Genomic DNA, 25,283 nt, shown 5'->3' with positions numbered 1-25,283 from the left:
CTCCCAGACGTTCAAAAGAGCATTGATCAGGAACTGCACACAACAGTCCTCTTCGAACACAACACTCCTACCTCTCCTCTCCCCTGCCCCGCCAGCTGCAGGCGGCCCCCCGGCAGCTGAGACGTTAGCTGGACACGGGGCAGAGCTGCACGCCGCCTTGGAGCATCCCCCCAAGAAGCAAAGTGCTGCTGGTGAAGAAGTGCCTGCACACCGTCAGGCTGCCTTACAGCACACTCTTACCTCATTTTCCTGTCCGGGCCCAGTGCCGGACGCCACAGGAGGAGAAGGAGTTTCAGATACCCCCCTCCTCCTGTGCTGGGCAGGGCAGCAAGGGCCACGCAGGACAAGCCTGGGACAACCTGCACAGAAACCCAGATGCTCGCCGGGCACATCCCGCTGATACCCAGGCCCTCGTAGCAGGGGACACCAACGCGGGGTGCACAAAATGCTTAGTGCTGGCAGAATGCTCTGAGGATTAAAAGCAGCAGTGATATGCCAAATAGCATAGCTGGAAGTAAAGACAAATGCTGCAACAAGAGCAATAAGCCACCTGCCAGCTGTCTTTTATATTAAAATATTTCAGTGTTCTTAGAACTGCTTAATTTCCCATTTTGTTCAAAGTCCAGAGGAACTTTGTGGGTTGCTAGCTTTGCCACGCAGCAGTGACATTGCTCATTATTTTTAAAATAGATTTAGAAGCTGTGATCACATCCAGCTCAAACTGAAAGTATGCACTGTCTTTTAGTGTAATGTGGTCCTTTGCTGTCTACTGCAAATGGGTTTTAAAAGCAACGGTGGAAACAATGTGTGCTTAATCTGAACGCGGACTGCAGAGAGGTCACACACTCAAATATCCTGTTTTATGTGGTATCTGGTTGTGTTTTAAAACACTCTTTCTAGAGACTTCAAGCCAGCTGAGGTCACAAACAATCATATACAGATTAGAAAAGGGAAGGAGCTTGCGGGAGCGAAGGGGAGCCTTGTCTGACACTGAAATAGGACACTACATTGCACTTACTATTTCTTTAAAAGAAAAATGGCTAAAGTAGTAAGCTTCAGAGAAGCAGTAAATACAGGAGTGGTTAAAGAGTTTTTATTCAAATAAAGTCTTGCCCCAGGAGAGGGAAGAAGAATCTTGAAATATGGAGATAGGATTTTACATGTGCTAAAAGCATCAGTGTGACACTTTTTGGGAAAAAAAAAAGGGGGGGGGGAAATACCTTCGTTGTTATACATGACAAAATAGCAACTAAATGTTTGCTTTGATCCCAGCGCATAAAGGGTGAAGCTTTTAGGCAAGGAGCGGCAGGTGATCTCAGCTCTTCTGCAAGTCCTAATGCTCCTAAAAGCCACTCTTCCAGTTTCTGTAATTGGGCATCAGTAGTTAATGTAGTATTGACTGCATTACATGCTCCTGTGCATCCTCTCACTAATGCCAATTGCATCACCTTGTACATTTACCATATTGCTTAGCCAATAGCTGTTAAAAGCAATCCAAATCATGAATCATATAGGAAACTTTTAGCAAGACACGACATCCAAAGGAGACAATTTACAGTTGAGTTAATCTGGGTACATTAGCGAGACATGGATTCAGGAAGACAGACCAATTTATGTTACTTTAGTTTTACCCTTTATTGCTTTGTATAGGCAAATGAATGGAAGGGCATGGAGTAAAAACAGATATAAAGGAGTCCTTTTCAAAACAGATCTCCATTCTGTGCAGACAGGTCAAAGGGTTTGAGACTGATGCTTGGTTCAGGCTTTCATAACCATAACAGGGTACTTACAGAAATCATTTTCCACAAAGGAGTAAGAAGATAAATATATAATGGATTCTGAATAATGTTCAATACCCACCCCCACTACACGTACATTAGGCAGAAACCAAGTCGCTCAACATTACCCAAGGCAGAGCCTATCCACAAGTCACCTGCCATCAAGTGTGCCAGGAGGCGGCTTTACACAACATCCCAAGGAGGTCTGCTCACGAGCTCCTTCAGGTGGGAACCCAAGGCAGGAACTACTCTGCAAAACACACCGAGGCTCGCCAATTCCAGCAAGTCCTCCACCCACAGATCTCTACCGTGTCACTTGTCTGTATACAGAAAGTAAGACCTTCCTCTACTACTTAACTTGAAGGGATCATATCCTTTAGGAAAGTATACCCATCTCTCTGGAACAGCAGGAAACGACACAAGCATTACAGGGATATCGGTTAACCCACATCAGCTGCAAGGTAGAGCCAACCAGGAAACAAATTAGCAGCAAGTGTCCTCTGCAGAAGTACATTTTGCAGAACAATTTCACACTGGTTGCTTGACCAAAAGATGCATAGTAAATTGACATAGCACCTTTCTGTTCTTCTGAGCGAGCTCAGCAGCGCCAGGAAGAAAGAGGAGATGGGGGGAAAAAGGACACTTGGAAAGTGAGCTGCTGCTGTCTCCTCTCTTTTGGGTAGTGAGCAATTTGCAATATTTTTGGAGTAGGAAGAAAAATGAGAGGTAAAAGGAATTTAGGGGAAGCAATGGCACATCAGCCAAAAACTTTACAAAAGAGAAACGGAATTGCATCCTTTAATATCGGATTCCAAAGTACTGGAAACTCTGCTGTTCTACGTCTGTTTTGAAAAAGATCATGATTCTCCTTTGAAAAGCTTCCAGAACTCCCGTCGAAAGAGTTGCACATGCAGGGAAAATGCCAAAACAAAACATTTTCACTAGCTGATCAATTTAAACAGCTGTGGTAAAGCTGCAGCCACTGGCACCATCATTAACAATTTAAAGCATGGCTGCTTTTGTCTTCCTTCCCAGTTACATTCTCATTATGCCTTCTTATTTATTAGAAACACAGTCCTCCGGAATACATTTCTATATCTCAGATCCATAATAAACTGAGTAGGAACATCCCTGGCTTCCACTCAAATGGATGTTTACATTGGCGAGAGGGTTAATTGTTTAATTCTGGTCCAAGTTCTCGGCAGTTCAGTCATGAATATGCAACAACCAACCACTTTTCTTTAAGAAAAACCAGAACTGTCAAAATCAATAGTTTAAAAAGAAGGCAAATATTACTTTCACTGCCCAAGTCACCCTTTCAGAGTTTGATTTGCACGCAAGGAACTCTGAACACTGGAGAAAAGAACTCAGAAACGTTCAATGAAATTTAAAAACCCTCTACATTTGGACAACAGCCTCCATTATCTGCTTTGATGTGCGATGTATGAAGAAACTAGCTTGCAAGAACATTCACCGGAAAGGAGAGCTGAGCATCTGTTTGCACAGATAGCACCCAACATTGCTCTTGAAAAACTTAGGCTCAGGAGTCATCCTGTTGGAGAACAGAGAAAACACATGCACACACACTTACACACCGAGAATTAAAAAACAGTAGCTGCTGCAAATCGTTCTCAGACCATCTATAGGTTTAATTATGTTAATCTAGTAGTGAACAACTTTCGTTTTACGTCGCCCCTTCTTCCACCCCCAAGTCTTCAGTGAATAGGCTCTACATTCACTGAATAAATCATTCCCTGGCAACAGTTACGCACATTATTGAAGTTGGGGGCAGTAATTTCTATACAGTTTAAAACAATGTCTATGTATTCTAAATGATGACAGTTCTGTCCAATTCTAAAAAGATATAGACCCATTAGAGTTTTATAGTTCAGCATTTAGCAGCATCTGCAGTGCTTTCTTTATTCTTACACCACAATGCTTAATGCTTGATGCCATTATTCTGATTTTGAATTGATTTCAAGTAAAATACCTTATTTGCCATAAGCTTTCATATTCTTTACTGAAGTAAGACTCCTCGCAGATGCAGTTGGTCATAATGCTAAAAGAACAGTTTGCCTTTAGCAGGGACATAATAGTTCATGCTAATGACAGCAAAGCAAAACTTTGAGCAGCAAGCACATTTACAGATAGCATAAAACTATCTCCAAACACAAAGCCTGAAAACCTTAAGAAAGCCTCCAAATGAAATCAATTAATCCTCCAACCATGATAAATTTCTTAACCATTTAAGAAACGTATTTCAGACTCTGCTGTGACCCTTCATCACCAGACCTAATGGATTACTTTATTAATAATGCACTGCTCTTAAAAGGAATTTTTCCGAAGATTCTGCCATAAGAGAGTATTTTCAGAATGGCAATGACAAACAGGCTGACATGTTCACGTTGTATCTATTAAAGATAATAAAATTTAACACTAACTCCAAAGAAGACAAATTATGTTCTGCTGCCAGGGTATCAAGCATCCTTTCTACTATATTAAACCAAAATTATAATGCTACTAATTTCCAAGAACCAGTTTCTTCTTTTGCCATATTACCCAGGCTGAAAAACATTCATACGCTGTTTTAACACTTGTTATGCCAACCAGATGACTAGCACATCTCACCGGCATCTGGGAATGAAGAATGATGACACCCTACAAAGATGTCTACCCAGATCTTTCAGCTATCTCATCTGAGAAAATACTAAAAATATTTGATTGCCTGGCAGGAATATACCTACACAATGCAGTTTGCTCATATTAGGAATGCTAGCTCCTTTCACCCGTCTTCTTCTCATAGAAGAGTAACTAGTTTTCATTAAATAGAGATCTAGGTTTTCAGTGCTCCAACTACAGTACTTTTCATTTATTGAAAAGGTTTAAGTAGTTACTTTACTATCTCAGAGTTGTCTCATGCCTTGGTATTTGCCATTTCCATGTGCATGGGACACCTGGGGGAAACCTACCTTGATTAACTCTAGCTCTATACTTGTCAGCTTTGAAGAAACATTCCAAATTATTATTATTTTTTTGGTCCTTTCTGGCAACTGAGTCTCACACGGTTTATTCCTCTGCCAAGTGTGCTCTGGTCTTATTCAGATTCTTGCTTCTACAACCTTCTCTTGACTCTTGGTAAATATATTAATCCACTGCGGTACATCTGAATCACAAAACGACAGTCACAAACTAAGGACAGACCAAGCCCTCTGAAATTACACCAAGACCATGGTGTGTCAAGATCAAACCCTCAACAAACCAACAGGTAACCCAGCTAAATAAGGAAACACAGGGTCTTTGATGACATTTATCAAACATTCTTTGAATAAGACGATATTTGGGAAGATGCTAAGTGTTTCTTTTTAAACAGGAAGCTAGGTAATGCTGGACCAAGGAGGAGAAGATCCTAGGTAGACGGGAACAGGACAGAAAAGAAAAAAGAAGGAAAAGAAAGAGGCAGTTTCAGGAGTATTAAACTTAAATTCCATGTCATGTGAGTGGAAAAAAGCCACCCTGCCATTTCCCCTCCTCTTTCTTTACACAATTCTTCAGTAGGTTCATCTGAGAAAGGTACCTTAAAAAGAAAACCAAGAGGTACCAGCAGCATGGAGAAGAACTCCTCTTCCTACACGGTACTATATTTCATTAGGCTTGTGGGCAACCTGTACATGCTTTATTTTTGTGTGTATAATGATTTTTATCAACAGAAGCAGATTGTCAAGACTTATCTTGCTGGAGGTATGTAAGTCTCCATATCCACCTAGCAGGCGTGGGTACCCCCAAGCTGGCAGCAGGCACTCACCCATGAAGTCAGCCCACAGCTCTGCTGCCCTGGCTAGGGTGCTGTGGCACCGTTCTTTTAACTGCACTTGTGGCCTGCCATTATACAATCAATTTCACTGCTTTTCTAATTCCAAATGCTGCTTTTCTTTCCTCCTGTGCAGGGTGAGATGGGCTCTTACACAACAGGGAACCCAACTGCTGCCACTAATCCAGTTTCAAATTACCTAATATTCATTGCCCTAAATACCTCCCATCAACCTAAGGCCCATTCTCCAACCCCAACACACACAACTACTGGGTATCCATATTCTTCATTTCATTTTTAAAAATAATTAAAAAGACCCATAGCTTCATCTTTTGTTTTTTTTTTTTGTTTTTTTTTTTTTTTTTAAATAGAAATAAGGCTTGTGTACTGGCACACATTTAACACAGTCCTCCCATGTTATTTACTTGGCCTACTCTTGCGATCTATTTAATCAGAGTTCTGCTTTAAAACACAAAGGATCCATGATTTGGGGTGCTGCTGCCTGTGCAAACACTGGGACAAATATGCAGCTGATCAGGGCTTTTACAAGTGCACATACACTCAATAATTTGGTTCGAGGATACGATGTCTAGTTAACACAGTACAAGTTAGCTAAAAGGAAACTTTCACCCTCCCCACACATAACAAAGAACCGTGATTTCTATTAGTGCGTTTCATACCATACACGCTGATTACCAGGCTGTGCTTCATTGTTAGCAGAGATTACAGCTGGGATAAGCTGCAGCTTTTTCCTAATTGCTATTATGATGACTGAATTTTTGTTTTGTGTCAAGCATTATTCACACATTATACTCAAAAATTTGATCCCTCCATGATGCATTATTGATTCCATGCAGGCAATCACGCTGCCGCCAATGTGAAGAATTAATTTGGGCTATTCTACTTGATTTGCATTGCTCCATCATAGCAGAACATAATTCTATAGGGAAACACAAATTGAAAAGGAAGATTTAACAAAATATGGAAAATGCTGCTGTCCTTTAAAAGAGATGAGTCCTGAAAGGGGGAAAAAAACAAAAAACCCAAAGCCCAGCACAACACGTGTGGTCCAGTAAGAAATAAGGTCAGCCAGCCAAATTCATCTTAGTCAGAGGAAGGTTACAAGAGTAGCCTTATGCCTCTAATAAAGTAAACTAGCTTGCTTCAACTTATATTGCCAAAGAAAACAACTGAACACCTCTGAGAGCAACACTGCTTCAAAGCCTTTGAAACCCTGTTAGCTTCATTTGTTTTCCTAGCATAAGCAATACTCAACCACTTAGCGTGTCTTTTATCCACAGTCCAGTCAACTGCAAAGCTGATCTAGAAGATGTGTAACAGATGCTTCACATCTTTTTTTTTTTTTTAGATGGGTTCTACTGTGTTAACAAAGAAACTTAAGGGATCTCAACAGAAATTGAGATGGAGAATTTGTTCTATTTTTTCAACCTGAAGATTACCTCACAGATTTAGGATGCCAACTTCATTAGCGCAGAACCAATTCAGAAGTGCAGGAAAACTTATGCAGGGGTGCTGTGACCTCACATTGCTCAACACTTAATCAAAATTTGACTGGAATCTGTATAAGAGAGCACACCAACAATGATGCATTTCTCCTTGGGATCAGATTTTAAAGGTGCAACATCTCTGTGAAAAGTCCATTCACATTTTTTCATTGTCCCAAACACTTCACACCAGAATGAAACAAAAATTCATGTTCCATCCCAGAAGCTAGACGCAAATTCTGTTCACATTAGTGCACTAGATTATTTTAGAAATCAAAGGTGTCATGAGATAAAAGACCTCAAAATGCTAGATGCAAAGCATAGTATAGCAATCCCCCCGCTTTTTGGGGGAGGCAAGGAGGGAAGAGAGGAGAGGAACTTCAGTACAAGACCTTCTGGTTAAAAGTAAGTGTATATCTGCTATTTCCAATAGTCAAGCCTTCTTTTCTGATTATTCCCCAGAACAGCATTACTTTGCTTTTAAAATACCAGTAGACAGCTATGGGCTGGGGAACAAAAATCATTTTGCAGCAACTTATTAACATAGGGCAGCTTTCAGTACCATTCATAATGCCCAATTAGCACACAGAAAAGCAAGTGACTTTGAATTACAAGTTTTTTTTTCTCACATTTTTAAAAATAATGTGTATATTCAAGTAAAATCAATCCTACTGCCAAAGTGCTCCATTTCCATTTTTCTCCAAGCACGTTGGATCCCTGTGAAAAGCTGTTTCTATCTGCAGCACTGGAAGTATTCAGTAATTTCTTATACTTCCAATGGCAACTGTTAATAACTTCAAAAATATATATATGTAAAAAGACTTCTAAAAAAATAAAATCATAGAATCCAGCAACACACCTATTACACAGCACTTCACCCACCTATAAAGGTGAAATGAAGCAATGAAGTAGTAGCTACAAGTGTGCGCTAGGCGCTCAGATGTAGCTCTCTCTTTCGCTACACGCAGCGCCAAGGTGAAGGTCTTTGGTAAGAGGCAGTGCCATTAACTGAAGTCCATCTGGACGAGTACAGAAGCTTTCCGCTCTGCCCCTATTTTAATCTTTGCTCTCAGGGTACAAGCTATGAGAGGAGTCCTGAGCCACAAAGCAGCCCTAGAAAAACCTCATTAAGAAGTTGTGATTAGACTTACCGCATTCATCCTAGAAACTACTGGTGACCGAGCAGTTCAGTTGCACGCCCTGGTAGGCAACGTGCACAAGGCGGCACCAGGTCGTTCTAACTCATCGCTAACAGCGTCTACTTTTCTTTACACCAGTTTCTTTACCCTTAGCCATCCTTAACAAGGACTAGTTGACTTCAAAAAATAACTATATGGGAAGTCCTAAAATAAGTTCTATATCAGCTTCATTCATTAAATTACCTCCCAGGTGAACCTCCACTTCTGCCATTTAGAGAAGGAAGTACATTCTTAGAATAAGCTAGTGCTCTTTTTGTCAGAGCAGCTTATTAGCTTATTGTCATTATGTTTATAGCTACGAAGGAAAGCTGCGAAAAATAGATATTAAAGGCGTGCATTAAAGAGACCCAAATGACATGCAATGTGAAGGAAGCATCTCAAAATTAGATTTACAATAAAAGCTGTTAAGATAAATGGGCTAAAATGGATATATGAGAGTAAGTTGTAGAAAGAAAAATCTAAACAGATATAAGAAACCAAAATCAAGCTGGTTTCGCTCTCTCCTTCAGCGAACAGAGCCTGGGGTAAACCCTTCTGGACTGGTTCGATCATGCCAGAGAAGAGATTAAAAAAAAAAAAAATTAAGAGCAAGCATGCTTTTCTCAACACAAGGGAAAATATCAGAGCTGAACGCAGATCACTCCGACACGCACAGCACGCATCTGTTTCCAAACTATTTATTTACCCACTTGCAGCACACAGAAGCCACCAAGCACAAGCTTGCAGAATCTCAGCCCACCTACCGTCCTCCTTGTCCAGCACCATCATCTCGGCAATCAGGAAGGGTCCGGGGACAGATGCTTCTTCTCCAGCAGCCTCCGCTCAGGGGAGGAGAGAACAAGTCTCTGGGAACACAAATGAGCTACGGTACAGCCGATCGTCCTTTAGCAGCAAGTGAGCTCTAATTACCCAGTTGTCCAGCTTTTAACCTAGATTGCACTCAGTTAGAATTACACTCAGAAATAAAGCACTTTGCAGATACAAAAGCGGTCTCACCTACTTTTGTGCCGCAGAATCGCCAAGAACTAAAACTGCAATTTAGGAAGAGGGGGGATCGGAGCCGTTTCTTTGCCTCTCGCCTTCTAAACGGCTCGATTTACACGGCGTAATCTATTTTCACGTAATCGCCTTTGATAGCTCGTAACCCCGGCTGGCGCGGCTCCCCAGCCCCCAGCCTTCCCGAGCGTTTCCCCCCGGCTTCGCGCGGACCCCACGCGGGGAAGGAGGCTCGGGGGGGGGGGCAGCAGGGCGAACCCGCACCCGCCGGCCGCTGCCTCCGCCTCCCGGCCCCCGAGCCCCGCCGCAGCGCGCCCGGCTCGGCACGGCTCGGCTCGGCAGCACCACCTGCCGCCCGCCCGGCCCCGACCAGCCCCAGCGGGGGTCCGCCGGCAAACTTCGGGGCGCGGGGGCGACCCGCTCCCACCGTGACGGCCCCGGGGGTACGGCCCCCCGGCCCCGGGCGGCTGTCGCGACACGCGGCGGTGCGAACGGCCCGGCCCGGCCCGGCCCCGCTTCCCAGCAGAGCGCCCGCCCCGGGACAAGCCGGGGGGCCGCGCCGTGCGCCCCAAGCGGCGCAGCTCCGCGCTGGGACCGTACGGCCGCTCCCTCTGCCCCCTCACCCGAGGAAAAGCTCCTTTCCTGCTCCTTTTCTGCCTCCCCTTCGCAGCCGATACAAAGCCTGACAGCGGGCTCCGGTTATATATCCCTAACGCCGGGTTTTAATTAGATTCCTTATCCCCAGCTGAAGTGGCTTTTCCTTCCCCCTTCATTCAGGAGACTTAATCCCACCAGTCCTCGAACGTACCTGACGTTAAACCTGTCATGTTGTGCAGAACCGCTCTCAGCCAGCACTCGGAGCAACTCCTGCTTCCCGCTGATGCTAGTTTGCAAGTGTTCAATAAGTATTTTAGCGTGAGTGCAGCCACCCCAAGTAATCATTGCAAGTAGTATCACGACCCGAAAAGGAGAAGGACCTTATCCAAAAGGTTAAAGTCTAACAGTTAAAAGCATCGGTGCAAAAACTAAGGAGAACGCAGACTCTTGTCCACGTGAAGCATTTTAATACTAATAATAGTGGCATTTATTATTAATACTAATAATAAAGTGGCATAATAATATACCACTGGCCTCCCTTAGAAAATGATGACTCCAGAAGTGTTTCATCGTTCTGTTTGCATACTTTTCAATCCCATCGCCTTCAAAATGGACAAACTTACCTCCAAATATATGGTACATTTAAACTATCTGGTAACTACAAGAAAAGCAGATTTTTGATAGTTAGCCACCGCCTACTGCCGGCGTAACGCACTTATAAGAACCAATATACATTTTATTCCTTCACTGCTTCATAACGCCATAGAAGCTGGATCACCCCCTCTACAAACGGATATTTTTAAGCGCTTTATCTGCTTACTCATTTCACACACCAACAATAAAAAAGTTTTCTAACCCCCAACACATTTGTACAGCAATTAAAGTCAACTACAATTAACACAATCTGTCAGAATTAATCACGATACCTCATGTCAGTTTACTTTTTTAAGCAGAAATCTGGGCTTTGCAATCAAAACATTTATGTATTTGAGAAGTATCTTAACTCTCATTATCCTGAAATTCATAAATGCACTGCGCAGTGCGTAGGTTGGCTTGCCCACAGCAAATCCGGCAGTGATTTACACAGGGGAGCCAACTAAAATGCAAGCCTTGGAGAAGTTTTTCCCTCTCTATTTTCCTCTTTTTTCCCCACCTCTCTCCTCTCAGCCTGCAATGTTCATTTTGGGATGGTAATTGCCAAACTTCCACTGTAAAGCTGTATTTTCTAATACCAAGTCACACCACATCCGTCAAGTTACATTATGTCACTTCGAACACACAAAAAGATGTTACCTCCCTGACATAACTTGACGTGATGCCATAATACATCAAGTCAAAAACATTATTATTGCTGTTATTTTTTCAGTCTGCCCCTTCATCCTCAATGATATCTGTAAAGGCCACAGCAAAGTGTTACAGCATTTCTATTACTTCTCTCAGCACCGAGGAGCGCGTTTGCCAAGGAAGATTTCCACTCACAAAGCTGTATAGCGGTTACTAGAGCCCAAGGGTGACGCGGGTGTCACGTTTGGGCCAGCACCGGCCCAGAAGCACCGCTACAACCGAGCCCCAGAGGCTGGCCAAGTGGGCAGCTGCCTTCGAGGCCATGGCATGGCTCGCCAAGCAGCCCAAGGAGCTGCGAGAGCAAGGAGCACGTTGCAACCTCTACCTGCGAGGCAGCGAGCGTCCTCCTTGCGACACACCAGGATGGCTGGGGGGAAGAAAGTGTTTCTGATATCCTGCCCTCTCCACGGAGTAAGGGCTACGAACACCCCCAGTGCTGGAGGAGACCTCAAAAGAAACCCCCCAACAACAAAAAAAAAACACATGGCAAACTCTCTTAAAATCAAGGGGAGAACTGGACACCCGCCACGTCAGGATTTTTAGATGGTGGAGAGCAGGCTGGACTCTGACAAAAAAACAGAGCCAGTCACAGGAGGAAAATAGACCCACTTTTATTAACAAGCTCGTTCAACCTTGATTTTAAAAGGAATTGGTTTTAGTTAGCAAAAGCTTCCATTTTAGTCCATTTGCAACCTATGCAGGTCCAGCATTCCCTTTTAACATTCACAGATGAGTGGGCAAGCAGAGCCCCTTTGGATCAGGCAGCTAGAAACGTATAAAGGTAACGTAAGCTCTTCATAAAAAGAGTTCCTTCTCTCAATCTCACCTCCTGTCCCCAATTTCTCCAGTGCACTTTTAGACGGGAACGTAATTTCTCCTCGAGCGTAACTGCTCCCCGCCAGCACAGGTTCCCAGGCAGTACTGCGGTTTGGCACCCCCAGCTCCCCACCCCTCTCTCCCCAGGGATTTGTTCCCCGCTCCGCTCCTTTCTGAGCGCACCCCGCACTAATTCCCCCTTTAGCCCTACCGTCGCCCCGCCGTCTCCTCGTACACAGCCGCTCCCGGGGCTCCTGGAAGAGGCTGCCGAGCGCTGCCTGGACAGCCAGCGGCACTGGCCTGTCCCCCCCGCCGCCAGTGCCGACCCCTCGTGTGCGATGAGCACGCCTCGGCGGAGCCCCGGCCCCTGCTGAGAGGCCGCTCCGCGGCCCGCGGCTCCTCCAGCCACCCCGTGCCCCCGCAGCAGCCCGCCCGCCGGAGCGGGGCAGGCGCAGGCTGGCGAGCGGGCTCTGACGGCAAGTGGCCGGGACTGGGGCACCCCCGGGTTGTTACTGCTAAAGGGCATCAGCGGAGGCGCTCCAAGAGCCTTCGCTCCCCCGTCCAACAGCCGAGCCAAGCCTGCATCGCGCCGGTTCGGCCGCGGGACCGTCGCGGCGTGGGGCAGCCCCAAAGGCGAGGTGAGGGAGAGAAGGAGCCCCGCACGGCCCCACGAGGGGCTGGCCCCGCTAACCCTGGGGCCGTTACTCGGCCCCTCTACCTGCGTGCCCCGGGCTGCGGGAGGGCTTCTCTGCCGCTCCCCCAGCGGGCGGGCTCAGCCCCTCTCCGGCACCGTCACCGCCCGCCTCGGGGCCGCCGCGCGGCTCCGGAGGGCTTCGGAAACCCCAGGGGGAGCGGAGCTGAGACCAGGCTGGGAGGGGGCCCTGCCCGGGCCGCCCCGGCCCCTCGCCGCGCAGCCGGACCGTCGCCCTCGCCGAGCCCCAGCTCCAGGTGGAGAGGAGAGAGGAGGAGAGGGGAGGACGGGGGCCGGGAGCGGGGCAAGCAGCGCAGGAAGCGCCTCCCGCCCGCCTGTCCCGAGCCGGACCCCCCCGAAGTTGCCGGGCGGCCACACGCGGGAGGCTGCCCCCGCCTGCCGCCGCCACCTACCGTCCTCCTTGTCCAGCACCATCGTTCCGGGCGCCGGGGGCGGCCGCCGCCGCTCGGGCTCGCTGCGGGGCTCCGGGGAGGCTGCCGGGAGCGTTAGGGCCGGCGGAGCGCCGGGCTGCTGCTGCTGCTGCGGCCGCCTCGGCCCCGGCCCCGACCCCGGCCCCGGCGCGGCGGCCCGGGCGCCAGCCCAGGTGCGGGAGCGGCGCGGGGGTGCGGGGCGCGGTGCGGGGCTGCGTGCCGGGGGTGCCGGGGGTGCCGCCCGCCCCGGCCTCTGCCGCCCGTTCGGGCGGGGACGGTCCCGGCGCGGCGGCGTGCGGCGGCTCGCGACCTTCCCCCCCCTCGCTGGCGCTCCTGCGAGAGCTTTCCCGGCGTCTAAAGTGCTTTTCTCTTGATTTCGCTCTAAATCTAAAATTATATTCAAAGGAAGGGGGGCGGGAGGGAGGAAAGCTGCGAACCTATCACCGAAAGCAAAGGCGCTTGCCGCCTGCCTCTCTCTCGCTCGCTCTCTCTCTCTCAATTTATGTGCTTTGCGCTCTCTCCTGCTGCTGAATAAATGCACACATTTCCCAGGGACCCTCAGATTCCCCTGTTAATTAAATCAATTCATTATGCTCAGATCTGATTAGCAGCCCCTTCCCCCCCTCTTTGAATCAATTATTCAATACACAAACATAATTGCCTGTGCCAGAGGTGTCTAAGTATTAGCTTATTTAACTCCAAGGACACTAATTACCCCTAGGGCAAGGGAACTTTTCTCATTAATTCTGACAAAACACAAAAGCACAGTTAAAGTGTGTGTGTATATACGTGTGAGAGAGAGAAAATGGGGGAGCGCACAGCCGAGGAAGGGAGGCATTACTCTAACACACGTGTTACTGTATAACTAAGCTCAATTTTCGGTCTGTCTTCTGAATTAGATTATTCCCCACATCTCCCCTTCGCTGAGCTCCCCCCAACCTTCTTCCCCCTTTCTTTTTTTTAAGCAAGGAACAGATCTGCATTGCAATGGTGGCAGTTGTGGAGTGAAAGTGCTTGCAATCAAACACGAAAAGCAAAAAGTATATAGGACCGATGGGGAGCAAAGCAGGATTTGCAAATAGTTTTCTTTATCAAAGCAGAAAGCTGTGTGGCAGACAATCTTCTGTACTTTAAAAACCCGTGAAAGAAATGGCCCTCTGAAGCAGCCGGTAAGATGATACATAATCTAGTATGTACTGGGAACAGTTCTGAATTGTTTACCATTTGAATTAATGTCAGTGCCCACTATTAATGTACTTGCTTCCTACATTTACCATAATGGGCTTGATTTCCATTAGCTGAAGCTGCAACGCTAAGAAGAGCCTAGGCAAGACTGATGCAAACTGAGATCGACCATCATTGTAGCATCTGAGACGCATGACTTCTGGCTTGCCCGTTACCCAAATTTTACCTCTGCGTGAACCTCCTTTAAATAAAAAAAATAAAAAAGAAAAAAGAAAAAAGAAAACGGAGTAGTAATTGATTCCCCCAAATTAGGTTTTTACTTTCTAAAGACCTGTATTGTTCACGTCCTCAATGTGCACAGAAGTATTGAAGATTTTCTTTTTGTTTCCTTAGGCAATGCATGAGCTGATCCATTAATCCATTTGGCTTTATATATCAGGAAACTAATATTAGCTCAGCTCATCTGTTAGGTTTTATTTAGGTCCCCCCATGTTGCCTTTAGTTATACTTTTGTTCAGCCTGGTTCCCCTTGATGTGAGATATCGGGGGAGAACTTGGTGCAAGTCACCTCATGGGAACCATCCCCTCCCCAGTTCCCCATCATCGCATTCCCCCACGTCAAGACAGCCATGAGAAAACTTGCTCGGTTGGCAACGCTACCTGCTGGCCTTTGAGCACACCTTGTCCACACCACTAAAAGCCAAGCAGGGGGCCTGGGGGAGCTAACACAAAGACCTCTTCTCCCCCACCAAAAAAACAGTGCCAAGCCTGCTTGACAACAAATGTACTGAGTTACATTCATTTGCAAGCATAAGTATGTTTGGGAACAAAGTTGTGTTTCATTAGCGCACTATGATTTCTGCATGTACACGTGTAAGGATAAAAATGGCTTCAACTTTGCAACACAACAAACCCCGTTAATTCTCTGGTCTTTAATTTCCACTGTATGGCACACACTGCACCCACAGGAACTTGGCCTAACTCGATGAAGCTTTTTTTGCCTCCTGAAAAGAACCCAGCAGCACTTGAAAAATACTAGCCCTGGAGAGCATTGTGCATTGACACCTTTCTGAATGTAGTCTCGGTCCTTGAGCCTATCCCTTTTCTCACCATGGCCAGTGAGAGTTTCGGGTGCAGAGCCAGAATCTCAGGGTCTTAGTATGCAACCGCTAAGGCTCATTCTGAGTTTGATACAGGGGTGATGCAGTTTCATCTAAACACAGACTTACTGAGTAGCAGGCATTTGTCTGCATGCACTGAAGCTCAAGGTCACTGTTGGGATGCCAAGGGTGAAACAGGAAGAAACTGAAGAAACAGATGTTGACTTTGGTACCATTCTTAAGAAGTGTCGTTCACACTTGAATTGAGAGAGATGTGGTCACTGGAGATGAAAGAGGTGGAGGGAAAAAGCAAGAGGCAAATTTGCACATGTGCATGCGCATGAGGGAGCGTGACACAAGGGGAGAAAAATAATGCAAGAATCCACAAAACCTAAAACGTCCAATTCCCAAACACGCGTTCTGCAGTTTGCTGTAATCCTACTGTTACAGTTACATGGATGTGGGGGTTTACAGCCTTACTAAGGTCAACCCCAGTGTAAAGGTCCCACTTTAGGTAAATGACTTTTACAGTGTGAAGAAGCATTGTTCTGCATGGTTTTCAATTATATCCGTTCAGCGAGTCATTTCAGAGAAGCGAGCAAGTCTGAGTGATTTCTGAACCTCCTTCACCCAGTAGAATGTAAATGCCACACAAATAATTTTACCACACTTGTTCGATGGTACCTTGACGCTACAGAGGAGCAGCAAGTTCACTCCTTCCTAAAGCACACACTTACACACGCAACGGGTGCCATGAAGAGCAAGTCCGGCAACCCTGACACAGGCCAGCGCTGGAACTGGGAACAAGCCTCGGTCCCAAGCCCCCAGCCTCTAGACCAGAGCGCTCAAGCAGCTCACTGTCAGCAGAGTAGCAGACAACGCAGTGCCAGTTTATCATTAACGTGCCCCATTGTTCGCTCCTTTACAGTACCTTAGACACGCTCTGTTTAAGCAACATTGAGAAGTCATCGTGCTCAATACTGCAGAAACTACAGATAAAAGAGACCAGCTGTGCTCCACCTAGGAAAGCTTCTGGTCTAATACTAACTCCTGCTACTCCTGGTGTGGGAGGGAAGGGACGCAGGAATAAAAGCACCTGTGTGCTGCAGCAAGGAGCAGGACTCAGACCTCTGGCTCTTACTTCACTAGCTGCTCTTACTTTTCTTTTGCTGGTCTTGAGCACAAGCAAGACAAATTGAAGTTTCTTAAGAACAACGTGAGGTTCTTATTAAATTGCAAAGGAAGCCTGCAGTATACTTAAGTCAAGTCTTTAGCAGACCCGTGAGGTTTCATATTATCCTATGCTTGAATGAGGCAGATGACTGGAGCAAAAACCAGCTAATGACATAAAAGCATTCTTCTACTTTCAGTCTCTCTTAATTAAGGAGTTGGTTAATGTTTCAGTGTTGGGAATTATAAAGCTTCATCAGGGAGGTTTTTTTTTTTTTTATCTTTCAGCTGACAGGAGAAAGAAAAATCAAAAACAAAAAAGAAAAGAGGAGGTGATTAAGTCACGCACCAGTCAGAACCCAACACTGAAGGCAGGATCAGGCCGTAGCAAAGACCACTGCCATGTATGGTGAATTTAGCAGCTATTTCTAAAGTCAGATTTATGAGCAGATGAGAGTTTTGTCTGCCAGTTTAGACACATGGGTTTTATTTCTTGAAATCACCCAAATAACCAAGACAATTTGCGCAGCTCTATACTAAATTAGCTACAAAAGATCTCCCCTTTGTGTTAGTACCCATTTCAGAACCACTTGCACCTAGCTTGATAGTGTCAGAAGAGACTGACCACGGGCTTGACCTTATACTGCAATTCAGCAACCCTGGGAAGGAGGAAAATCACAAGTGCTCTGAACAGTTATGTTCACAGAGAACATGGGCTGCAGTTCAAAAGACCACTTAAATATAAACCTGAGATCTACAGACCTCAATTATATCTAAACTCCTGCTTGATCTGCTTAACATCTCTGCATATACATTGTAAAAATAAGACAATTTTGTTACTGTTTTGCATGAAATTAATGTTAAATATTTTTTGTAAATACAGGCTATTTAAAATAAAAGTTTGTTCAAAATACAGCAATTCTTTGATAGAGTAAAAATGGCAAAGCTTCAAAAATGCTACCTCTAGAGAATGAGCTCTTTACCACTGTGATATAAGGCTGACACTTTAAGCCATTAGGTTTTACAACCTGTAGAGATCTTCTAGACAAATTTACAGCTAATAAATTACTTATTCAGAAGTTTTGCTTCTGCTCTCTGTAGCACAAAGTTAAAAAGAAAAATATTTTTTCAAAAATAAAAGACCACCTAAATCCTTGGTCTGCTTCTTGGTTTATAGGAAGCTTACCATGCAAAACCTGCCTCCCCAGAACAGCTCAGTTGCAATGAACTCCACAAAGTTTCTTTCTCCAGAAGAAACCGTCATCAGAAAGGTTTCTTGAGTATTAAATATTGAAGGATCAGGTTGGGTGTTGCACTTTGCAGATCCATCGGTGTCTCCTCAGTACCCGTACGGCTGTGGAGAAGGACAAGCCTACGAGCCAGGTGAATGACTTTAGAAGAGGCCCAAACTATGAGCTAGGACAGGCTGGCCTCCCAGGCTCCAGGAAAAGCACACTTAGAGGAGACTCATCTTTTCCATGAGAAGCCTCCTTTGTCCTCCTAGTTCTTGAAACTTTCCCAGGCTCAAGAGAGACGCGTTCTTCTGTCTGCATGGTGAATCAGTTTTTGATGGTGATGTAAAATTTCAATTCATACTCAAGTCAAGCAGGAGTTCAGTATTGTACCTTTAGCCCAACCTCTCTAAGCAACTCCACACATCTCCACACATGGACTGACTCTGCCACCTCTTCACACAGCAGTCTCTGAGCAGTTTCCAGAGTCCTTTAATGTGCATGAAAAGAGAACCTTCAAAAAAATAAAATCTTACCAAACCTTGCATGTGTATTACAGTGATGGTGCTTGTGTAATGTCTCTCACTACCATCAGGACTGATAATCACTTAACTGAAGAATGTCGTTCTCTACTTCAAAGTTCATTGCTACTGCAATATTGTCTTGTATATAGTCCTGTCTTTTACTCCTTACCTCGGAGGGTGTGGTAGGTACACCTGAAAGACAAACCTGACATCCACACATTTGCCTCAGTTGCTTTATGGAGGAATCCAGTGAGACAGCATCTGGTTCTGGAGTGACACGTGGAGCTCACGGGCTTGTTGCCACATCCACTGTTGTGATCAGAGCTTATTGCTCCCAGCCTGATGTCAAGCAGAGACTGATCAAATGTGAGATGGGTGAACAGAGGCAGAGCCATGGAGCTGGCTGTTTCCGAGTCTGTTGCTTTTGGTTCTTCCTTATACTGCAGCAGCACACGAGGTTCCAGTTACTGAGCTGGACCATAACATAACTTATCATGAAATCCTGGTGTCTTTCTTCAAAAAGACATTTTTTTTTCCCTCATTGACTTGCTACTGAAGAGACCAGGCAAAATTAACACTGAATAGTCAGAGGTAGAAATCCATTAACTGAAAAGATATAGTGCAATGTCAGGTTTATGTTGCTTTGTGATGACAATATTCTAAGATGCTGCCAACGTCCCCCATGTTCTGTGGCTCCTTCTGTGTCTACTTGGCATGGTGACATTTACCAGATCTTCATAACGTCATTCCAACAACATATCAGTTAAAAAATGTTGATTCCATAGGAAAACAGCTTTTTGCTCAGTAGTGGTAGGTGCACACAAAGAACACCGCATGACTGTTGAACACTCAGCTGAGGAATTCCAGCTATTCCCATATCACACAGCCAGAGGAGGGACTGTTGCACTGGACTGTGTTTTGCACATGCTTTCATCAGTGTCCAGTTCGGTCTGAATCTAAGGGTAATAATCTTCTTGATCCGTTAAAGTGCAAGAGCAGAAAACACATCCACAAACCGTAGGGTACTATTTTACCTTTTTTTTTTTTTTTTAAAAAAAAAAAGGAAGAAAGAAAGAAACCCATCCTGGGGAATTACACAATTTCTCCAAAGACAGAAACAAATTCAACACAGGTGAAAGCTACTGGAGATATTCTGATAAAAGTAGGCAGGTGGAGGCTCTAATGAAGGCATACACTATAGTACACATCTTGCCAATGTTTCTTAATGAATAATATGTGCACTCAGATGAGAGTAATATTGATTGAGGTCTGCAGGGAAAGTTCTCTAGGAAAAAAAATATTCTAGGAGCAGAGTCCTTTTTGGAGGATTCTGATCTTTTCCTGCTGCAACCTTTCCCCTCCCCTCTCTTTGTGCTACCCAAAGCAGCTGACAGCCAAAAAATGAAAAGCCTGCCCTGCATCTAATGTATCTATCAGATCCAGAAAGAAATTTATATACCGGTACTAAGAATGGCTGCACCATTCTCCTTAGCTGGTAGAGGGCACAGCAGTGTGTAATTAGGACTGGATTACTTTACTCAGAACTGGAGCAGAGAGCAGATGTCATGCATTAATATTGGCATTTGATTCCAGACACTTTCTCTGCCATGTTTGCAAAAACAATTTGCCTTCCTATCTTGGATCTTGCTTTGCATTTACTCTTTGATTGCTGTAATGCAAACAAAAAACCACCAATGGCAACATGAATGTAGGACAGGTCCATACAGAGTGGGTAGAGTTTATGTTTTAATTCCTAACATTAAAAAAAATAATAATTTTCTGATTAGATTGATTAGATTAATATGGCTGATATATTCCACTAGATGCCAGCTCAGACAAGAGAGGTCATGACATTATAAAGCATTTGTTAACATAAGCCAACAGTAAAGAAAAATATACCTTATTCCAAATTAATGTTATCAGATACTATCCATAGTATACATGAGATACATCTCCCTTTTCAAACATAGACAACCTTTTCCCCCCACCTGTTTTTGCATACAGGGGACTTCAGTTTTGATTCTACTCCAGTTCAACATTTCATATACAAAATCCTTCCAGAAGGCCTAGAACTGAATTTCATGCTGTTAAAAAATACTGGCCCAAATTCTGAACTGCAGCCAGCTTCCATTTGATAGCAGCTTTATGACTGCAGCTGGGTTCTGGAGGTTTCTAAGGAGTAAAAGATGATCTGCCTTCATTTAGGAGAATCCAGGGTGTGATTGCAATGGTCTATACTACAGAGGCACTGAGTAAACATAACATAGCGGGCAGCATGTAATCCAGCAGAGTGATGGTGACCACCCTATCTTCATCTATGTGGATGCAACCCAAAGAGAAGAGCCACTGAAACTCTGCTGCAGGGGTATGTTTGGCTTCAAGACACGCTGCTTGCTGTGCTTAGGGCGCGCATCAGTCTCAGACCTGTAACAGCAGCAACACACCTGTAGCACCCATTTGCATGTGGTAATGCCTTTTTTTTTTTTTTTGAAGTCATGCAGGGCATCATCTACACAGACACATTTTGGAATAACACCAAACTCCTCTATCCAGACTTATGTAAACCACCTCTAATTAGTCTGTTGCCTTGTGATCCCAAGCACTAAAAAAAAAAAAAAAAGCAGAGAGGTTGGGAAGAACAGAAAAAAATGATTGCATTAACAGGGCCACAACTAAGAGACTGGATGATCTTGAGCTTGTGGACCACAGAGTCCCCATGAAATACTTCCCCTTTTTTCACTGTATGGAACGGTGGCAACTCCCCTAGTCCTAAAGAAGGGTTGTACATTGGATAGCTTAACGAAATGACTAATTACCTTGACAAATCAGGAAAAGACTACTGAAACCAGGCAGGCAGTCCATTCAGTACCAGTTCACATTCTTCTGGTCCATCAGCTAGTGGCAGAAGTGTAAAAACTGCTATCCTAAAACAAGAAAATAACTGTAGTGAAATGGTAGCAGTTGCCACAGTTCACTTTAAGCAGGTGAGAAACTCAGTCTCAAAGCTACAAAGATAACTACAGAAATTATATCATTCTCTCAGTGAGAGCTAGAAAAGCTTCTTGACTCACAGTGAGGTCAAGAAGTGAGAGCCCAGTGGATCATTTGTTGCGTTTTTAATGCTTCATGGCTCAGGGTCAGTCAGAAATCCCTATCTTAAGGTCATGGTTAGGGCAGTCTGGAAAACAATCTTGTTTCTTTTCTGTTACTGGCAAGGCCTCGCTAGACTCTGCTATTTCTCTCTCTCATAGCAAACCATTATAGCCTACTCCTCCTGCTCATCACACTGGGGTTAATTTCACCCTAGGCACTGACAAGCAGCTTCTCGGGGACCACAGTAGCCTGGAGGACCTTCTCTGTAGCTCTCCATAGTGTTGCAACACAAGGCAACAAACAGCCAAACAAAGCTAACACTGAGCAGCATTCAGGGAAGTAAAATTCCTTACAGTGCCCACTGATAAGTGAGTACTAATATTTATTTTTAGATTCATTTTTTTGAATAGCATCAGCGAGACAGAATGAGGAGCATGGATAGCAGCAAACCTACCTGTTAACTAAGCACTGAGCTCTATTTCTACTGCTCTAGCCTCTTGCCACTGCAGCAGCATGGCTACACTTGACACATGGGGAAGCAGTGATAATCATCTATCTCATAACCTGCTTAGGAGACAGTCTGACTTTGAAGAAGCTGGAAAGCACAGTTCAGAGGGCCTGCTAATGACTACATCTGTTTTAAATAGACATATTTTGACTACAGCTTCCATACCAGTCACTGGAGTCAAGCGATCACTTAAAAAGGCTGAGATACAACTCTGCAGTATTTTACAATGGATTTAATAGCTAAGCCTTAAAAGAAAAAATACTGCCATCCAAACACACAGCTGAAGCACAGGCCTTTAATGAACACCACTCACTGCTTAAATGTGAATTCACACTACAACACTCTTGCAAATGATCTATAATGCCTTACATTGCTAGTATATCAAATTTGCATAAATATCCCTCAAATATTTATAAACCAATAGATATAAGCATGCATTTAAAGGTGAATATCAGAAGTGCATTATGCACATAGTTCTTACAAACTAATTAATTCAAATAATCACATTTTGCCTTATTAAACATTATGTGGATAAAATATAGCTTGCCATCAATTCTAAGCACTAAAATACTGTTAGAAAGGAACAACACTGCCAAAAAAAGCAAGAAAGAGAACGTGCACGTACAAGAACCCTTTACTGAAATGCAGCTATAAGATCTAATGCCATAGAATGACTAACAATAATGTATATATTACTTTTAAACAAGCAAGCAATTTTGGATAACTTTCCACTTCTTTGTCTGGTACTTCAGTTTCAGCCTAGTGAGCTATAACTGTGCAACATAAGCAGAAAGCAGCAAAAGAGCCTACTAACCTGCTTGCACATTTTAAAAAAGGTCTCCTCAGAAGCAAGGATAATTCCTTATTTCCTCCAGCTGCTTATTTACTGGTGCTTTCCTGCCCTCATTTAATTAGAGCTAAAAAAACAACAGTAGCAACTGTCTCTAATAGTTTTTTCAAAACTCTTTCCCACTAACAATCCCTTTACTTATCAAGAGGTACTAAGAAGCACTGAGGACAGCTGTGTAGTTGGGAACAAATTTCTAAGTCAGCCCCCCTTTAAAGCTTTTATGCACCTAAGAGGTCTAGCCCTGCCTGAAAGACAGTGATTAAAGTTTTTAAAGAGTACAGAGATTTTACAGAGAGTAGTACGATGCTCAGGACCAATTAAATGTCATCTTAAGTACTTAACTGAAGCATTTTTTATATACCAGGAATCAGTTGAGTGGAAGGTGCCAAATTAAACTTACATTTTAATTTTGCCATTGGGTTAATCTCAAGAGATTATGCATCGTATTTCAAGAATGATTTCAGAAAGCTTTCAGTAGAACAGTCTCCGTTAAGTTGGCTTCAGAAGCACTGCAGAAGTCTGTAAAAAGAAAACACACGGGAAACTCAGCATACTCAAAAGCAAATAAGTGCAAATAACAACAGCAACAACAACAAAGTGTTGCAATTAAGACCAAAAAATGCAGGTGGCATCACGTGAGGGGGTCTCAGTCAAGAGAGTATCAGTCTGCACAAGGACATTACGTGAGTTTGTTCTGGTTTCAGGCAAGAGCCATAAAACCCAGGTTTTCCTTTCTCCAACATGTGACAAGTTAATTTGCCACTTGTAATAACATGATATAATGATCCACATGTCCTTTCTCTGGCAAATGCCTTTCTCAAGCAAATATGACTGAGAAATTCTGGGGAGAAAGTAATACAATAAAACTTTTGGGAAGACAGAAGGTCTTGCAGTTGACTGGAACTAGGGAGACTTGACATTTATTCCAGGTCTGGTTTACGCTTTCCATACAGTGCAAGTCTTTTAGGCACCAGAAGTCAGGTGGCAGGTAAAATTTTTATAAATGTTTACATGTTCTTGGCACAAACATGTAGAAATCAGAAGATTTACACGGTTAAATGGACACAAACTCTGGTTGTAAGCCCAGCCTAACCCAACCCTGGCCGACCATCCCCATGCCTTCTTTTGGAAGGGTAATTAATATTACTATTATTTTACATGGATTATGTCAGTGATTGGGGCTAAGGAATGGTCCAATAACTAGAGCACAACTTTAAGGACAGCCATTAGTATGTGGAAGGGAAAGAGTAGGAATACCCTGGGCTGGCTTTCCTGCTCATGCAGGAGCAATGTGCAGCAACTCGTACCTGTGTGTCCCACACTACAACCTCACTTGGGAAAGCAAGCAAAATGCAGTAGTGGCCATCTTTCTTCAAAATGTGGGCAAATGGCTTGTCTTCTCATTCTTATAACAAAATATACCACCATGATCTCTGAGATCACTCGCCAGCAGATGGGAAGGCTGTTTTAATTCTTTCATGTGCCTGAGCATATGTCACCTGCACCAGCTACCTCACCAAATGGACTTTTCTGGCTTAGGGTGTGCTCCTGCACCTTCTCCTGTTTAATTTATGTGTAATCATTAATAAATCATTGGGCTGGAGGAGAAAACATTGCTCCAGGTAATGGAATAGGTTACTCATCCTGGTTTCCACTCCCTGCTTTGCAGATTCTATTTGTGTTTTACATTGAACAGTTTTTGTCTAAACTGTCATCATTGGCACAGGGATTCGACCCCGCATCTCTCTGAGATGATGAGAAAACAAAGTCTCTTCCTCCCCTCCTCTGTGTTTGAATCCACGGCTGTTTAAATGGGAAGAACTGCATTCAGAAGAGGGACAGAGAAGGTCCTTCCATGTAGGCCGCTTAATCTCTTGGGGAAGAGGATCTCTCCTGGGAGAAGTAGGTTTGGGTAGCATGGGAGGAAGGACTTGGACATAGGTCCACCCTGCTTGTCTGAGTCCTCTACCCACAGAGGGGCAGTGTGAGGAAGGTGAGCAAAGGACTTGCCCCTTGTGACACTGCCGAGTATTGAGTTTGATTCTTGGTCCTGTGCTTTTCTAACAGAAGTCTATCTTTCCCCTTACTTTCATACACTATACTAGCTCAGTTTTATCATTACAGAACACCATTAAGTTGTGTTATGAACCTGGGCTACTGTTTTTGTTTTAAAATTTCTTAACATCAGCAAGCACTTTCTGCAATATACAGTGCTGATTCTCTCTTCATTTTTTATGTTGCCTTTGTTTAATACACTCAATTACAAACAAGAAATATCTGCAGAAATGTAGTATGCAGGAAATGTATATTTATATACATAAGGTATATGTATAATTTATCAAATGGAAGGAGTAGAACATTTCACTCAGTCTACACATAAGGTTAAGCTCTGAATACTTATTGTGGCTTTCATGAATCACAGGGCCTCACTTTTGCTACTGGGGATAAATTATTCC

General features: G+C 44.3%; 1 protein-coding gene and 1 long non-coding RNA gene across 14 annotated transcripts in view; one reads left to right on the top strand and one right to left on the bottom strand.

Moving 5' to 3' along the window:
* LMO1 (LIM domain only 1) overlaps positions 1-23,345 on the bottom strand; it is a 67,848-nt gene extending 44,503 nt beyond the window's left edge. The window contains exons 1-3 of one of the 13 annotated variants that reach the window (XM_083836465.1): positions 22,674-22,768; positions 21,924-22,103; positions 21,193-21,300 (exon numbers count right to left, since the gene is read on the bottom strand). In XM_083836465.1, the coding sequence (XP_083692591.1) occupies positions 21,193-21,238 (46 nt within the window). In that variant the 5' untranslated portion in view covers positions 21,239-21,300; positions 21,924-22,103; positions 22,674-22,768. Of the gene's footprint in view, positions 1-9,033; positions 9,810-9,909; positions 9,959-12,254; positions 12,469-13,147; positions 13,322-21,192; positions 21,301-21,923; positions 22,104-22,602; positions 22,969-23,227 lie in introns of those variants that run through there. The other 12 variants (XM_083836464.1, XM_083836466.1, XM_083836463.1 and 9 more) reach the window with 12 other exon arrangements.
* LOC310899706 lies at positions 13,294-19,410 on the top strand. The gene is made up of 2 exons (XR_014584591.1): positions 13,294-13,338; positions 14,131-19,410. It is a non-coding gene; the product is annotated as an uncharacterized lncRNA (long non-coding RNA).
* Positions 23,346-25,283: the final 1,938 nt, after the last annotated feature.

The sequence above is a fragment of the Anser anser genome (assembly GCF_964211835.1).
Source record: "Anser anser genome assembly, chromosome: 5".
Taxonomy (NCBI): Eukaryota; Metazoa; Chordata; class Aves; order Anseriformes; family Anatidae; genus Anser; species Anser anser.
The sequence above is the reverse complement of the archived record's forward strand: the minus strand, read 5'-3'. Positions and strand labels throughout refer to the sequence as shown.